Source organism: Numenius arquata, chromosome 17, assembly GCF_964106895.1.
Source record: "Numenius arquata chromosome 17, bNumArq3.hap1.1, whole genome shotgun sequence".
NCBI classification, from domain to species: domain Eukaryota; kingdom Metazoa; phylum Chordata; class Aves; order Charadriiformes; family Scolopacidae; genus Numenius; species Numenius arquata.
Genome location: NC_133592.1, coordinates 8,808,745 through 8,826,378, shown reverse-complemented (window position 1 = coordinate 8,826,378; position 17,634 = coordinate 8,808,745). Strand labels below are relative to the sequence as shown.

The 17,634-nt window shown below is 56.7% G+C and overlaps 1 protein-coding gene across 1 annotated transcript; it reads right to left on the bottom strand.

The window, feature by feature from the left end:
* Nucleotides 1-1,731: 1,731 nt before the first annotated feature.
* Nucleotides 1,732-2,358, bottom strand: LOC141473011 (GTP-binding protein Rhes-like). The gene has a single exon (XM_074160313.1). The coding sequence runs from the start codon at nt 2,356-2,358 to the stop codon at nt 1,732-1,734; it is 627 nt and encodes a 208-aa protein (XP_074016414.1).
* Nucleotides 2,359-17,634: the final 15,276 nt, after the last annotated feature.

The following is a 17,634-nucleotide window of genomic DNA, read 5'->3' as shown; positions in this document are numbered from 1 at the left end:
AACTTTCTTAGTATTTCATTCCCTCCAAGCAGGAGCCCTGTTTTACCCAGGAAAGGGCTCTGTCCTGAGCTGTTCCGTGTGTCCCTGAGGAGCTGGGTGAGGGGTGGCCGCACAGAGCATGGCGGTGGCAGCATGAGGTACGTGGCTGCAAGCCAGAGGCTGAAGGCAACCAGACCCACCCAGGGACCTGCCCACCCTCCCCACTGCCTCCCCCCCGGCATCGTCCTGCCCCAGGCTCCAGGAGGAGGATTTCACCTTCCCGGAGGTTGCTGTCATTGCGCTGGTGCCCATGGGGGTTGTGGCAGTGGGGGACCCCCACGAGGGATGCCCGTGGGGAGGCTGAGCTCTCCCGGCTGGCACCTTCTCCCCTGTCTGGGTCAGGAAGGGACTGGGATCACTGGGTGCGATTCTGCCTCAGCCTGCCCATCTGGGCTGGGCAGGGGCACACCACACCATAGGGCTGGGCTTCTGAAAGCCAGGGACCCCCAAACTGCCCAGCTCCCTTGGGTCTGGACCAGGGTGGATGACTCTTTAATCCCCCAGCTTTAATATCTTTATTTATTGTGTCGGTGTGGCTGCTGAGCAGGTTAAGTGCTTGTTACAGCAGGGATGGGCTGTGCGAGGGGCGAGTAAATCAGTGCAGTCCATCCTCAGCACAGCAAATACTGCCCTTCTGTGCCCTTCTCCCGCTCCTTTTATTATCTCCTTTTAATGTGTTTATGGATTTTATTTCAGTGGATCAGCTCTCTTTTAATGGCTCTTGTTCTTTTCTGTACTTGGACGTGAGAAGAGCTGTTTTATTTTTAGTTATTCACGCTTGATAAAAACTTTAGTGGTTAAATTGTCGGGAAAATCCTAACACCAAATGTCCTGACCCTGCCGGGGCAGCTGGAGAGCCGGGTGGCTCCGCCAGTGCCAGGATGCTCCAGATAAGGATGGAGGAGGGAAAGCAAACGCGGTGATAAGGGGTCTGGGCGTAAAACACTGATATCGGGCACTGCAGCATGTGAAGTAACAGGAGAAAGAAACCCAGGCATTTTCCAGTTCCACTTTGCAACAACGTGTTTATTGGGAATGCTTAAAAAAACCTCACAAAAATAGAAAAAAGAAAACCTAAGAGGTGCACAGACTGCCCTATCGCATGCACTACGTGCCTACCCGAGGTACAAAACCAAAACTACTTTGGACACTGGATCTGTCATGACAATAGCCATGCCAGGAGGTTGTACGTGCAGGTGCATGGGGCGAGGTGACACAGGACCCGAAGGAGACCCGGGAGAGCGGCACCGGCGGGTGCGATGCAGCTGCACCGGCGCCAGCGTCTGCCTTCTGACATGTGTGGCCAAAGACCCGTTGTTTGTCCCCCTTTCCCATCATGTGAGGAGCTGCCTGCCTGCCTCCTGCCTGCCTCCTGCCTGCAAGCTCGCCACGGCAGAGACACGACGTCCCGGCTGACCGACGGTGGTCACCCAGGTACCCCTCCTGCCTTTTCAGGCGCTCACCCTCTCCCTGTGCTCTTTGGGTGACCAGCTTCCCTTCCAAGTCCCTCCTCCTTGTCATCTCCAACTCTCACCGGTGCTGGTGGGCTGGGTGGGGAAGAGGAGGGAAGGGGTGGGAGGCAGCAGGGATGGTTTTGGCCGAGGCAGCGTCTCTCCCCACCCAGCCCACCTGAGTTTTTCCAGCCAGTGCCGCTGCTGCCAGCGCCTTCCTCCCGGCCCTGGGGTGGCTGGCTCAGCACACCGAGCAGCTGTTGGTCTTGTTCATGGGTGGTCTCAGAGCCTGCTCCTTGGGCAACGTCTCCCTCCTCTTGCAGAGTGCGGGGCTGAGCCGGCTGGGCAGGTTGGCTTGCTGCAGCAGCTCCCTGAAGACCTCCAGGACGTTCTCGTTGTCCTTGGCCGACGTCTCCACGAAGCGGCTGTTCCAGTCCAGCTCCACCAGCGACAGGGCATCCTCTGCCGGCACTTGCCGCTCGCCGCCGCTCTCCGCCTTGTTGCCGACCACCACAATGGGAGGGAACTTGTCTTCCTTCACCTCCAGGATCTCCTCCCGCAAGCTCTTGACGCTCTCAAAGGACTCGGCATCATCTACGGCATAGACCAGGGCGAAGGCATCGCTGTTTTGGATCGAGAGCTTCCTCATGGCTGGGAAGGAGTAGCTGCCACTGGTGTCCAGGATTTCCACCTTGATGGTGGCCCCGCTCACCTCGTACTCCTTGCTGTGCAGCTCCTCCACCGTGCGCCGGTGCTTGGGCTCGAAGGTGTCCATCAGGAAGCGGCGGATGAGGGCTGTCTTGCCCACGCCGGCAGCACCCAAGAAGACCAACCGCACGTGGTTCTTCTCCTTCACCACCGGGGACATGGCTGGGCGCAGAGGGGTCGGGATGCTCCGCAGCTGGCGCTCACCTCACGGGTGTCCCTGGGCGGCCGCAGCCCCGGTGTCTGTCCCACCGTCTGTCTGTCCTCCCTTGCACTGGCTTGACACAGCCAGGGAAGTTTGGTGCCACCTCCCTGCAAACTTCTCCCGGCTGTTCTGCCGCAGACGCTTCAGTCCCCAAGTCCAGCTCATCTTTTATCCTGGTTCCTCTCTGCCATGTGGCACCCGGCTGTCCAATCTCCGTGGGTTGAGGGTGCTGAAGGAGAGGGGGGGTAGGGAGGGAGGAGAGTGGGGTGCTCCGGGCCAATCCGCGGAGCTCAGTCCTGGAAAGCCACTCCAGCCCTGGAGAGCACCGCGCTACGTTGCACATTGCGCTTGCATCGCCCGCCGCCGCCGGTAGCACCGGGGAGCCGGCAGCATCGCAGCCGTCGCGCTGCGCCAGCCCTCCTGCCCTTCTCCCCTCCCTGGGGATTAACCTCTGTCTCTTGGCGTGTGCTTGCTGGCAGCAGGGGAGCGGGCTGGGGGTCCCCCAGCCGTTGGGTGGCTCATGGACGGAGATGGCAGGGGCTGGCCGGTCACCCACAGCGTTCCTTGCACTTATGTGGGGCTGGGGGACCTGTTTGCAAATATGCCCAACTCTTTCATGAGCCTATGAAATATTTGACCCCAGGGGAAAAATAAGATCTCCCTGAAACCCGTGCGTCATAACCTCCACATTCAGCTGTCAGTTACTCTGCGATTTTATGAAATATTTAACCTGAGGGGAAAAGAAAAAATATCTCCCTGCAAACGATGCATCACGGTCTCCAGGAGCAGTCGTGGGTGGGAACGCTGGCCATGACCCAGCATCAGCAAAACTGTGACCCAGAACGGTTGGATGATTTATTGGGTTGGATTATTGGGTGGAGAGGCGAGATGTGTGTCCGTCCCCTTCTCCGCATGGATGGGCATCACCTCTGGAAGAGGGTTTGCTCCTAGAGGCGCAGGTCGCCCCGTCTGGGTGTGCTTCCTCAGCTGTCACGGTCCCCATTTCATGCTGGAGTTGGTTCAGAAGCTGATTCATGCAAAGTGCAAATACAAAGGGAACTTGCTCAAAAGTTCAAGTAAGTTTTTATCCGAAATTTGTGCACGTGTGGATTTCTCTGGCTTTGGATTAGTTTCTGTAGTTATAGTGCAGTTGGTTTTCTTTCCATAGCAAAGTGCCAGTTTCCACGTTTAGTTCTGGCTGAATTTCTGTTGATTTCAAAAGCCCATTTCACAAGAATTATTCCTGCCTCTTATTGCCCCAATTATCGTTACCTTTTAGCCATGTTAAGAGCTTTCCCTGCCTGATCTTATTCCCAAGAGAGCCAGGAGATTGCATCGGGCCGAGCAGAGTCCTGTGCTTGGCTCAGCCTGCCCTGGGAGAAGGGGAAGGTTGGGTCCGTAACAGGACTGGCAACTGGGACAAAAATCCCTGGTACACCATGGCACCCTGAGGGGTTTTGCACCATCTGATGATGCACCTTCACTTGCCGACATCAAGCTCTTTCTGAAGAGTCTTACTGTGCCACGAGGAGAGCCCAAAGGACTGAGCCACAGGAGCTGGAAGGAGCTGAGGATCCAGAAGGTGTGATGGCGTGGCTGTAGGACCTCGGTGGACCAAAAACCAGGAGAAGGGGTGGATGGATGAGCTGAGGGTGCCAGGTTTAGGCACATGAATGAAGCAGTGATTGCGTTTTGGTGCCTGGCATGCCATCAACATCCGTGGAAATGAAGAGACAAAGATGGCAAGGAAGCAAAGCATGGTGAAGGGGAAGGTACCCCAGTTTTGGAAGCTGTTTAAAGCCAAAACCACATCTTCTATTTTATTAGAAAACAATTTGGTTAATCTTCTTTGTGCTTAGATAACCATAGTGACAGGGGGTTTCAAGAGAGGAGATGAAAGGGTTTTCCTGCGGTTCCTCCCAGCTAGTTCTGGTGAAGCTCCATAGGGCTCAGACGGCTCTCAGGAGGTGCTGGGGACTTGTGCGATGCCCTCAGTGCCGCCCCTTTTCCTGGTAGTTCATTCCAAAGGGCCTCAAAACATGGATTTGTTCAACCTCACAACACCCAGTGTCTGTCTTAAAAGGTGCAGGAATGGTGCCCAAGGGGAAGGAGGAACCCGTGGCAGGAGGGAACGGGGACCCTGGGCTCCTGGCTCTAAACCATCCTTGTTATTGCCAGCACCCTGCAGGGAAGGAGCTGATGGACATGCTGGGCAATGCTGAGCAGCAATGCCAGCCATGGGGGGGTTGCCAAAATTGTAGCTGGGGAGGTGACCCTGGTGCCGTGGGAGCCACCACCGGGTCACATCACTAGCGCTGTCCTTCTGCAAAGAGGAGATGTGTCCTCCATGGTCTGGCCAGGGTTAGACAAAGAAATGTTCTGCAGAGGAGAAGCTGCCCTGCCTTGTGCAGCAGTCGCACGCAGCCTGTCTGTACATCCCCAGTGATTTTTCACATCAGTTGTCTCCCCTTAGTTTTCACATCTGTGCTGCTATGGTTACCGAGAGCCTGAAAGGCTTTAGATCTCCCTCAGAGCAATGGAGGATTTCGGGGGTAATCTTGTTAAGAGATGAGCAATGAATATTTCCAAAGGCCTTTTGCATGAATATCTTGTTCCGTATTAGCTTATGTCCACTGACAGCAGGGAAAGCAAAGCGCGGGGGGACTGCAAGGAAGGGAAGAAACCAGAGAGGGATGGATGCAGGGACTTGTTTTCCAGGCGCGCTTGCAGCCTTTTGTGTCCAAAATGACGTGCTTAAATACTGTATTTTTTGAGGAGGGCTTGGCCAGCCAGTTTGGGTCAGGTATTATTAAAAGATACTAATTAAAGCATGTGTTTCCCCCAGGGAAAGGTTCAGGGGACCTTTATGGGCACTTGGAGAGGGGGACACAGAAAAGCCCTGCATCCCGTGAGCCTTGCATTGGGTATGGGGACATGGTGAGTGGAGCAGAGGTGGCTCTTGGCTTTAGGGCTACAGGAGCATCCAGGATCCATCCCCTGTGGGGTTTAGCAGTTCAGGTGGAGTGTTGGATCCTGCGCTGAGGGGACAGGCTGCACCCGTGGAGACTGGAGCGTGGCGGGGGCAAAGCCTCTGCCAGCGCTGAGTGACAGCGTGTGCCCACGGGAGAGGGGACCGTGACGCCCCGAGGAGGCAGGGAGGGAAGGAGGGAGGCAGCAGGGAGGGGGAACAGCCCCGAGCTGCTGGCAGGGAGGAGTCCAGGCAGTTGGAAGAAGGACAAAGGGAAAACAGCAGTGATGGAGAGGGGCTGGGGCACGAGCAAGCTGGGGGGTGGGTTTGGGGCAGGTGGAGTCCCACACCTGGCGATCATAGGCAGATCTAGACCAAGGGACGCTTGGAGACGTGACAAGAGGGCCTTTGGTCAACCTTACCCCAAAGCCAACCCTCTGCAGGGCCAACAGCCGCAGAGCGGTGAGATACCCCCGGGAGGAGATGAGGGATGCTCCCCAGGGTCCCAGCCAGTGCCAGGGCACAGGCAGAGCAGTGACTCCAGCTTGAAACGCCGGCCAGCCCCCGCCTGAGCATGGCTCCTGCGGGCTGGGCAGCCTTCAGCAGTCAGGAGAGGGTGGTTTGGGACAGAACACTGGAAAATGGTGTGTATGCTGCTGCTTCCCACCATGTGCTGGTGGGGGGAGCTGGGGAGCAGCAGCAGCAGATGCAGGGATGAGGGTAGAGGACGGAGCTGGACACCTGCTCCTGGAAAAAGCCAGCAGCACTGGGCCGTGCACAAGTAACACGCTCCCTTCCCACTGCTGTTCGTGGGACTTGGGGCATTGTGAGGCCTTTTCTGTTCCTGAGCCCATGCACAGCAGGGACGGAGCTCCTCAGCTGGAGGGGTGTGAGCTGAGCTCTCCCAAACAAAGCCCCTAATGTTCTGCTGAGTTTTGCAAAGTCTTTTATAAACGTTCATTTTTATTTCACTTAGCGAGCCTTATCTTTGGTGCCTTAAAATGATTGTGCGAGGGGACACCCAAAAGAACATGGACCACTGGCCAAGTGCTCCCCAGCTCTGCTCCTGGACTCGGCTCCACCGCAGTGCTGAGATGTCCTTCAGGAAGACGGTTTGAAAACTTCAGGAACAGCCTGTGCTGCGTCTGGATGTGGTTTTGGGGAGCTCATATCTCAATGCTCAGCATGTCATGGTTCAGAAGGGACGGTAAACACGGAGGAAGCCAGGAGCAATATTCTCCGGCTGGGCATTGCTCCAGTCCCGGAGGCGGTGCCCCAGTAACCTGTGCTGCCCAGTGAGCAGATCAGCATCGTGTGGTCACGCTGGGTGAAGCTTTCCAGGCTGATGGGAGCGATGTGCCTTGCCCATAGCTTCCAGGCAGTGAAGCAGCATTAGAAATGTGGTGGCAAATAATTCGCAGCAGGTGCTACCTTCTGGAAGCTGATACGTGACTGACCCCTGTGATGGGGTACCCAGCACCCCATGACAGGACACAAAAGCAGCCCGTGCCCGCAGGATGCTTCCACCCCACACCACCCGCTTGTGCCTCTGCCTCCTGTTTCTGCCCATGATTAAATTCATGGTGTACGTGAGAGCGGCTGCGTTTTCAGCAGGGCTTTCTGGCGTTCCAGCTGAGAAGGTGAGACGGAAGCAGTCAGTAATGAGAAACCCTGGCGAGACCGTCTCTGCCGAGCAGCGTGTCCCCAGCTGCTGCCCATCACCACAGGCGGTGGCCGGGCAGTGGCCTCGTGGGGTGAAGCATCGCTTCTCCCACCCAGAATGAGCCCTGGATGGGAGACCAGGCAAAATCGGGAGAGGGGAGGAGAGGGCTGGCAGCGAGCCCCGTATCAGAGGTCGGTGAGGCAGGTCCTCACCCCGGCGTGGGGACACCCACCCGCACAGGAGAGGGTTAAACCTGCCTCTCCCGGAGATTAAATCCAAATGGCCTTTGATTTAGCGACAGGTGAGAGGAGAAATCTGAACCGCCATCGCTTCCGCCCCCACTTTACAGGGGAGCCGCAGCCCTCCCTGATGCATAGATGGATCAGCCATACGTGGTGCTCCGTGCTCTGTCTGGAACAGCGTGTCGCCCCACGGATCCTGTTCCCAGTGCCAGCGGGGCCGACATGGGGTACATGCCACCCCCAGCGGGGAAAGCCTGTGGCTCAGCCTTGTTTTGGGGGGCACATGGGGGTGACCAGCCCCAGAGAGGGTCACACCAGCCCTGGCTCCTCTCCCGCTGCCTCCCTGCAGCCTGTCCCCCCCAGTGCCAGCTGGGGTTAATGGCTTAAAGGCTGTAATTGCAAGGCAGCAGGAGGCAGGAGCTGGTTGGAAGAGGTGGGGGCTGAGGTTTGCCCATAGCCCTGGGCTGGGCATCAGTGGGGAGAGGGTAGGAAAACTGAGCTGGATTTGGGGTCCTCCATCGCTGCTGGAGGAGGGATGGGAGAAGATCCCTGCTGGCATCACCAACTGCTTCAGGGAGACCCAGGGCATCCTTGTGGCATGCCCTGCCTGAGGGGACGGGACCCTCCCTGGGGATGGGGCTGTTCCAACCCTCAGCCAGGCTGATGGCAGCCCGTGTCACACGTGCAGCCATCGGAGGGGGTGCTCAGCCCCGGTGTCACGGCTGCGGCAGCCGGGGCAAAGAGAAGCTGACCCTGGCACCCAGCTCATTCCTCCTCCAGACGGCTGACCTCTTCCTAGCAAAAGAGGTCATCTTGGGTTTGAAAACCCACCTTGACCCAAACCAAGCCCCTTTTCCTGCCGCAGCCCCTGTTCCCCCCCCGCCGAGGGGATGGAGGGACCTGCGCCAGCGCTGCGGGGGGGTGGGCAGGGAGCCCATGAACAGCCTGTACTAGACAACCCCGGGTAATAAAATCTAGTCTCCCTGTAAACAAATGTCTTGCTGAGGACTAAAGGGATTTAGCGCAGCTGTTCTCCAGCTTGGAGGAGTTTCTGTAGCATCTCTTATCTTGCCCTGGCCGGGATTATTAGCTGCAGTGAAAAGCTCGCCTCTTAGGGCCACCGACACAGCTTCTCCTCGGGTGACATGAGGTGACATTGTCTGCGGCAACACTCTCAGGTCATCAAGAGATGAAATGTGTGATGCCGGGGTCTCAGACGTGTGTCTCTGCAGCCCTGAGGTGCCGTCCAGGAGCAGGGCTCCAGCCCAGCCCCTTCCCAGACAGGCTGCAGCAGTCCTGGTGGTCCCAGTGCCCAGCTCTGCCCAGTTCTGCCCACTGTGGTGGCATCAAGGAGGGAAATGCAGCCCCAGCACATGCCTTAAGCCTCTCTAGACACACATATGGCTTCATATTAGCACTAATCCACTTTGAGTGCCAATAAAGCTGGCAGCCACAGAGGAGGCAATGAGTGGATGGGCTGGGGACTGGGAGGATGCTGTCGCCATCCATCCCCGTGCATGGTCCCTCCATTCGCCCTTGGCCACTGCAAATAAATCAGTCCGGGCAGCGGTGGGAGACTCTTGAATGTAAGGCTGATGCTTCTGTAGGCATGAAAGCCCCAAAACAAGACCTGTCTTGCTCTCCTGGGCTTGGGGTACAGGTGGGGAAGGGCAGGGGCAGGAGCAGACAGGGCAGGGGTACAAGGATGCTGAGAGACCAGTGAGGCTGAACGTGAAAGAGGGATGAAAAGAAATGGTACAAAGTGTAATAGTGTTCACCAGGGCAGGACTTTCAGGGGCATACCTGGCAGTGCATCTCTGGATGGCTGATACATGTACAGGTAAGGTATTTCCAGGAGAAAAATGGCAGAATTAGGTAAGAAGACCCCTGAAATACAGTGTAAGGTCCTGCCATTGTCCAAGAAACTTAAATGTGAAGAGAGGAGCTATTCCAAAGATCAGAGAAGGGCTGGCACCTCTGAGGGATGACTGAAGGGCTTTGGGGGGCTGGGAGTGGGTATATGGCTTCTCATGGCAGCGTCAGAAGGGAGATGGCATCTTTGGTGAATCCCCAGCATTAGCACAAGGTCGGTGCAGCAGGGTCTGACGGAGATGCCCAAGACCCCAGCCTCAGGAGATGGGAGCAGAGAGGGGTCTCACGGGCACTCCACCAGTTTGCCATGGAGCCAGACCAAGCCCCCCTGCCTGTCTTCACCCATCCAGGGTGCTCCTGCTTGAGCTGGGACCATGTCCCCTCTTTGCCAGGCTGTCACAGAGGCTCCTGCTGCAGCCAGCGTCACGTCTGGCCACGGATCCCAAGCAGCCGGGCGGCCGCTCCTGTCCCCGAGTAGCGCTTGCAGCGGTGCCTCCCCTGACCCGTGTCTTAATGCGAGCAGCGCTCTGCATCATGCCCCGGTGCAAAGGCAGGCAGACGTGACGCTCTCGCCCTGAAAACCAACCGCTGCTTTATTATTTTTTTTTTTTCAGAGTGCATGAAAATGTCATGTTGTAAACATCCCCCAGTGATGCGCCCTGCCCGCGGGAGGCTGCCTGTCACTGCCCGTGAAAGCCGGTTCCCCGCTGACTGTGTGGCCTTGACTCCTTGGGTTTCCATTGCTCCGTCCTCTCCCCTTTCCCCAGTGACCCCTTGTCCTTAAATAACAAAATAAACCTCTACATCTCGGGGGCAAAAGTGACTTCAGTGTTGTCCCAGATCTGAGCTGATTTTTGCTGTAGCCATGTTTACGGTCAAACTGCTCCTTCCTTTTCAGGGCATGAGCAAAGGATGGATCTATCAGAAAGCAAGCTTGGGAAAAAATGTTTTCATTCATTTTACAAGGGAGCTGCTTGATGTTTCCTCTGAATGTCCCAGGTCCCACAGTGTGGGCTGCATGTCCCTTGCCCCGGTGTCCTGCAAGCTGGGGGACCGGTGACCCGGGACAGCAGCTTCTTGGCTGCTGAGTCTCAGCATTTTGGTCTGGCTTCCCCCAAAACCTCTCCTCCTGCCCCTTTTGGGTTCGGAGAAGGAAACCTCTGCCCACTCCCCATGCCGTCCCCACTCCCTGGCTGCCCTCTCGCCGCAGCCGGTGTCACCGTAAGAGCTCCTGACAGCATTGCTTGAGCAGCCGCTGTCTCCGCTCTGCAGACTGCGCCGGGGGCTCCGGCGCCACCACAGCCTGTCAGGACATTTCATTTTTAAAACATATTTTCTGTCGGTGAGTATCAGCTGCAGCCGTCCCTGTTCAGCCCCAGGGGCACCATCCCGCTGAGCTCTTGCTTGCCCAGCTCCATGCCGCTCTCCGAACCTCTGGCATCCACCCAACCCTTGAGCCCTCCTGGTTTCCCCACGTTGTTCTCGTTTCAAAGGAAGCAAACTGGTGCCGGTGAGCTGTGAAATGGCACCTTCCCCTCCCTGCCCATGGTTGGAGTCTGCTGTGGTGGGACTCTGCCCTGCCCCAAGGATGAGTCTTGCCCTATCTCTGGTTTGCAGAACACCTTGGCCACCTGTAAACCGGCTGTGAACAAGAACAAGCCCCTCTCATGGTAGTTAATGGGGTGACTGTCCCCAGCAGGGCCGATGGCCAGAGAAGCCAGGAGGGGTGATGCTTTGGGAATAAAAGATGAAGAACCCAAAAGCAAGAGGGGAGTGGAGGCCAGGGGACATTGCACGAGCCGACCTGGGGGTCTGGAGGGGAAAGGGGGGTTCATGAGTCTCCTTCCCCACAGGACCGGAGGGCACAGCTGCAAGCCATGGTGTCTCCTGGCATCAGAGCTGCTCCCAAGTGCTGAAGCAGAGCTCTGTGGCTCTTCAGAGGCTTTGAAGATGGGGAACGACGTGCACTTCACTTCCATCAGGCTCCTCGGGCATCAGCGGGAAGCAGAGATGAGCTGGCAGCAGTAAGATACCCGTGCAGCTGCTTTATGCTCAAAATCAGGTCTTGTTTCTATCAAGGCTGGTGTAACTCTAGTGGCACTGGGAGGGGAAGGGATGCTGATAGAACACCAGCATTTGAAGACCTCCTCACATCTCCCAGATGGGGCCACGCTCCTGTGGGTCAGGCAGGACCTCCTGCAGCACCCGACTGGCTTTATTTTCCTTGTGCAATGACCTGTGTGTGTGGTCATGTGGTTCTCTCCTCTCCCTTCCAATAACATTTAAAACAATTGTCCATATTTAACCAGAGCTGATGGATGTGGCTTGTTGTGCTGAGGCTTGCCAAATTCCTTCTCATTTCACAGCAGGAACGTGGGAAGGAATAAAGTCCCAGCCTTCAAAACACGGCTCCAGTTCCTTGGGTCTGTCCCTCTGGCTGAGTGCCTGGTGTTGCCAAAAACCTCTGCAGAAGCAGCCAGAAGGGTGAGGTTTTTACAAGGTAAACTGAGTCAAGGAAGGTAAAGCACTGCTTTTGCAGAGCAGCTTCTTTAAAGGGGAAAATACAAGTGCAAAGCTGTAATTTGCCAGCTGTCCTCTGCAGCAGAGACACGTCCACGGGGGCTGCCACAGGGGCTGGACCCAGGCAGGGCTGCAGCCGGCTCCTTTACATGGTCCTGTTCACCCTGCATGGGGTCTTCTCCAGCCCACGGTCCAGCAGGGGTGGGACACCAAGGGGAAAGCACCCAAATGGCTCCGAGATGCTCCCGAACACCAGCTGCTGCGGTGTGGGGGCGCGCAGACATGTCCTGCACTTTGTCCTCCCAGGGAGCTGCTCAGTGATACCTTGGTGCTCAGACCCATCGTACTTGCACCCTGGCTGCTGACAGGCACAAGTTAATCTGTGCAATTAATTATCCACCAAACTCGCATCCCTTCCAGAGGGGACATAAGGGGTCCCGAGCTGAACCGCTGCAGCAAAGCAGGAACAGGGGCGCTCCGTGGGCAGCAGCATCTGCAGCAGCCCTCCTTCAGCGCTGGGCAAAAGCACGAGCCTTTGCCATTACCAGAGGATTGAATAGCAAGGGAGCAATCCCTACACTTTAAAGTGGTGAGACTGGGACCAATCCTGCTCCATCTCCGAGAGGCAAAAGCCGGGAAATCAGGGCTGTGGTGCGGGCTGCCGGTCTCTGCTCGCTGTAACAAAGCCCTTTCCTGGGATGGATGGGGATGGATCCTTTCAATGGATGGGGAGAAGGAGCCCCATGATCACACCGACCTGCAGCCCCCGCAGGCAGAAACACCCCACAATTTAATTTCCAAAAGCCCTGCCAACTCTGCCGTTCCTGCCTGCCCATTGCAAGGAGAGCAGCAACCCAGTTAACTCCCGTAACCTCCCCCTTCCCAGGGGATGTGCCGTGACTCACTAGAGTTCAGGAGGTGGGCAGGCAGCATCCCACCGGACTCGCCGGGTCTGAGCAGAGCTGTAACAGCCCGAGTCTTGCCTTTGGACTTGGGAACAACTCCCAGTAACTGAGGCTGTTTCAGAACAGCTCACGGCACGTCCCCACCACCACAGCCACCTCCATGGATGTCCCTGGCCCCTTCAGAGCCACCCCGAGTGGCTGGCTCAGCCCAGCTCACACTTGTTTGTTAGAGAAGAACCATCCAGATTGAGCCCTTCCTTCAAGGATGCTGTTTCTTGTCACTGTGTCACGTCCACGAACCGCTAAGGCAGCGCCGTGAAGCATAAATGACACGTTCTGGCAGCTGACATCTCCAGGAAGAGTTTAGCATGAAGACAAAATAACCCTACGGTGAGTTAATGTTCCCGAGCTGCCGTCCTACAAAGCCCGGGACGCTCGTGATGCCCAAACAGAAGAAAACAAAGGCAAGGGTTTGTCCTAGATCCGTTTGACAGGCGCCAGCGGTGCGGGGTGACCTGGCACAGCCAGATGTGTTTGGCATTTCTCTGGCCCTGCTGCCTCATGAGTCGGATTTGCTGCTGCCTTGTCACGCTCCAGATGGCACCGGACCTGTGCCCCGGTGTCGAGGGGGGACGGACAGTTGCGTGGTGAGCCTCGGACAAGTGCTGGCATCTGCTCCTCCCCCCAGATAAAAGGGTCTTTCAGGGTTGTGAGTGAGGGGAATAGTGTTTTCACACACGTGGCCGTGTTTGTGTAAAGTTTTTGTTAAGAAAAAATAATTAAAAACTAGTGTTTGCAAAGCCACAGCACCAGCGCTGAGCAAAGGCAGGGCAAAGCACGCTGCTGAGAAGGGATGTCCTCCTGCAAGCTTCTGGCCACTTCTAGCTGCTGTCTGCTCTATCCTGGTTTGTTTGAAGCCTACCCCCTCTCTTTTTTCCCCCCATATATATATTTATTTTTATACATGGAGCACGATACAGGCACCATAGAAAGCTTGTGACTGAAGACACAGCTTCTGTCTTCTCCCACCCAGAACAGCTCAGGTAGGTTGGGATGAAGGGCTGGAGAGGACTCTCTGCCCAGGGCGGGATGCTGCTGCGAGGCTGACGGTGCTTTGCTGCCTGAGGCCCTGGGTCCCCGCAGGTCAGAAGGCATTAGAAGGATTAAGAAATCTCCTTGCAAAGCTCCTTGCAAAGCAGGGCTGCAGGAGGTCAGGAAAAGCCCTCACATCATTGTCAGGTGGGTTAAATGTCTCACCAAGCCTCCCTGCTGCAGCCTGGCACTTGTTCAGCTTCAGTGTCCCTCTGCCCTCAGCCAGGCACTTATTCCAGGGCTGAAAAATGCACTTTTTTGGCCACAATTTCCATGGAGCTGCAAACAGAGAGATGAAATTTATGCGTTTGCCCTCAGTGAACCAGGAGCCTGAGAGCTGTGGGATGAAGGCAGCAGCTCTGCCTTCACCTGCCGGGTTTCAGCTCTGCAGGTCCCTGCTCGATGGCGTCTTTCCCCCAACCTCTTCCAGTGAGCACTGACCCCAACAGCATCTCCTGGCCACCGCAGGGGCTCTCAGGGGCCGCCAGCCCCGCAGGAGCTGGCAGCTTGTGACGTTGGTGGCTGAGTCAGAGTCAGAATCCCGAGGCCCTGCCTGTTCCATCCCCATCCATCCATCCATCCATCCCTGCCTGCCCCTGGATTGCCACACTCTCCTGGCTCTCCTGGGGGAGGTTGGTATGTGTGTGCCAGACGTCACTCCAGGTCGCCACAGTCTTTCTCTTCATCCCCAATGGGCTCCTTGAACTGGTTTCTTCACCCAGTGATTCCTCACGGGGGAGGGTTAGGGCTGCAGTTGGACTGGGCTGGAGGAAGAGAGGACTGCATCTCCCGGCTGACCTCCACAGAGAGCCCTGGAGTGCCTGCGGGCACCACCAGGTCCCTGACATGCCACAAAGCCACAGCAGTTTTCCAAGAACCCAGTGCTGTGTGTTATCCACTGACATACTTCTCACCCACTCTCCCAGCCCCTCGCTAATTAACCCATCTCCTCCTCCTCCTGCTGTGGCTCTGCGTCGGGTCCTGTGCCAGGCTCCTGGCAAGTCACAGAAGCCAGCCCCCATTCCACCTGGGTCCTGCTCCTCCACCACCCTGAAACAATGCAAACATGGAGTAGCTCTGCAGCCTTTCAACCCAAAAACATTTGTTCTTCTAATTTAGGAGGCAAAGATCCAGCACTGCTGGTGACATGCTCTCTGGGTTCCCTCCCTACAGAGTGTGGCCTGTGGGGGTTTGGTCCATGTTTCCACGGGGTTTTGGATATCTGCTTGCACAGGTTGGTGTCACTTCTCCAGAACTCCCAGGGGAAGGGCCTGGAGATGTGGCTGCTGAATGTCCTGTTGTGGAAGGTCCTGCAGGACACCCACTATCATGCCAGGAGGGGTGACAGGGCCACTCTGGTGCATCTGCCTTCACACCAGTGCTCCCCGTGGCCACACTGGTCCCCGTGTGGGACAAGACTGCGTGGTGCCTGCTGCTCTTGCTGGGTACCACTGACTGGGCCACCACCTGGGCTGTGCCTGGGATTTGGGATGCTCTGGCTCTAACATGATTCTGGGCAGGAGCACCAGATGCTATTTGGGAAGATGCTGCCTCGTCCCATGTGGGGATGAAGGTTGCTACTTAGCTCTGGAAAGGTCTTCTTGGGATGGGATTTGCCATTTCTCCTTTTTCTCAGCTCTTTGCAGTTCCTCTCAGCAACATCTAGGGCTCAGGAGAGAGCCAAAAAGGCGGGCGGAGAACAGGCTTATTCCTCTCCGCTGCACAGCAGAGCATTAAATATCTTCAAAGAGAACTGCTCAGTGCAGCTGCTGCAGGCAGGGAGCTCCACATCACCCAGACCCTTCGCTCCAGGGAGGAGGAGGAGGATGGTGCAAAGCAGAGCCAGAGCCCCTGGCCTGTCCTGCGCTCCTCGGATGCTGAGGGTGGGACAAGGCTGGGCGGTGGGACGGGGCTGGCAGCTCTGCCCCACTGCTGGTGGCTGCTGGGTTGCTGTAGGGTTATCGGGGGAGCGTTACTGGGCAGGCTGGAGGGGTTCGGTGACCCTGCCCGTGGATGCTGGCAGTGGGGTGACATCTTCCTGCCAGTGCCAGGCAGCCATCCCCCCTCCAGCCTTCCCTGGGAAGAGCTCACACGGTCCTTCCTTGCTTCTTTTCTTGCTAAATTCTTGTGAAGGACGAATAAACAGCCGCGACTGTGGCTGCCCAGAGCTGGCTCAGGGCACCAATGTTATCATGCAACGTGTCCTAGTTCATCTTCGGAGACAGAGGCTCACAGCGAGCGCCGTGGTGGGATTGATGCACAGGGGGGCTGACGGAACGGGCTGGTGGAGAGACAGGCCCTTTCCTTGCTCAGGAAAACAGGGGTTTGTTAGGAAAAAACCATGCAGAGGAGGCTGCCCCCCAGAGACCCCCTCTGCAGCTGGACCTTCTCTAGGGCCAGAGCTGCCCCAGGAGGTTTCACGCCTGAAAGGGCCCACGGCCGGCAAGAAAAATATCTTCTTTGCTTTGCTTGGGTCTGGGCTGGGGTGGGGCTGGGGGCTGCGGTCCTGCAGGGCCACCCACCTCCAGCTGTGTGGGCTCCCTGTAGGGTGCTGAGCCCGGGATGGGTAGCACGGGGTCGGGCTGATACTGGTGGTCTAGAAACCTTGTCCCCACGGGTCCCTTTCCTCCCTGGCAGCCCTCATCCCACCCCGTGCCAGGAAGCTGCTGGCTTTAGGTGCACCACCAGGATGTGAGAGCCCAGCGACGCTCTGCTGACACAAGCTGCGATGGGAGAAGGTTTCTGGGAGCTGTTATGAAACAGATCCATCATCGACCGATGAGGGATTTCAGGGAAATCCGCTGGAGCAAGAGCAATCAATTAACTGGCCGTATTTACAGCACTGCGTGTCCTCCACTGCGGCAGATGGGTTCTGAGGTTCGAGAGGATTCGTGGTCAGAGAAGCGGGTGTTCTTCAGCCTCTCCAGCCGGACGGAGGGAACGGCAGGAGGTTTGAGGGGGATGCCCTGACCTACCCTTTGCCCCCCAGGGCTGGTAAAGCCCCCAGCAAGGACCTGGCAGCGCTCGGAGCAGCCGTGGGGAGAGGAGCAAGTCCTGCCCTCCCTGCTCTGGCAAACACCTTTTGGAGCTGAGAGTCCTCCAGCCCCTTTGCTGCTGTTTCAACACCTCCACAAGAGGCAGCGCATTATAATAATACAAATAATGCAATAATGCAAAGGCAAAAATACTTGAGAAAAATTTTGTTTTGCCATCCCTTCAAGGCCCTTTTTTTGGGAGAAGCTGCACGCACAAGCTAATGAAGTGCAGCAACATGGCTGCACAGGTTGGTCACATCCTTGCTTTTGGAAGGACAGGAATAAACCGGGACTGAAACCCACGGTGGTACTGTACACTGGGGGTACAAACCCCCAGGGATGTGTGTTGTATTTTTCACCCGTCTTTTTCATTCTCCTCTTCCCATCTCCCTTTCCCTGGTGGAATCCTGTGCATAATTAAACTGAAATGTTTGGTTACAGCCCGTTGCAGCTCGTGGGCTGATTCTTACTGGGGCCATGGCAATAAGCAGAATATTTTTTCACTTCTACAGGGTTTCTCCCACCAGCTTCTCAAGGGTTTTCTCCAACGTTGATTAACATTCTCAGTGCTCTTACAAATGACGACTGTTTTGGGAGATCCCTGGTAGCAGGAGAGCAAAACAAAAGACGGGCTGATGCTTGAATGACAGTCAAGCACCCTCTCGTTGTGAGCTGGGTGGTTTGGGGATTGTAGAGGGCACAGGGTGAGGATCTGACCCCAGTGCTGGGTGATGACCAGGGAGATGGTCCAGGGACCAGAGGGGTGGCTGCTCCCTGCAAAATGCTTTCCCAGTGCTGGAGGGGGTTATACGGGGGTGCCTGTCCTGTTTCCAGCCCTCCCAGTATGGCCTTGGGGTGCTGGTGGGGCAGCAGAGCCTGGAAGGGACAGGGACAGCGCCAGGGGCAGAGGGGACACGGGTGACCCCGGGCAGCGGTG

Coding starts and splice junctions, on each gene's coding strand:
- LOC141473011 (XM_074160313.1), bottom strand. CDS start 2,358: ATGTCCCCGGTGGTGAAGGAGAAGAACCACGTGCGGTTGGTCTTCTTG.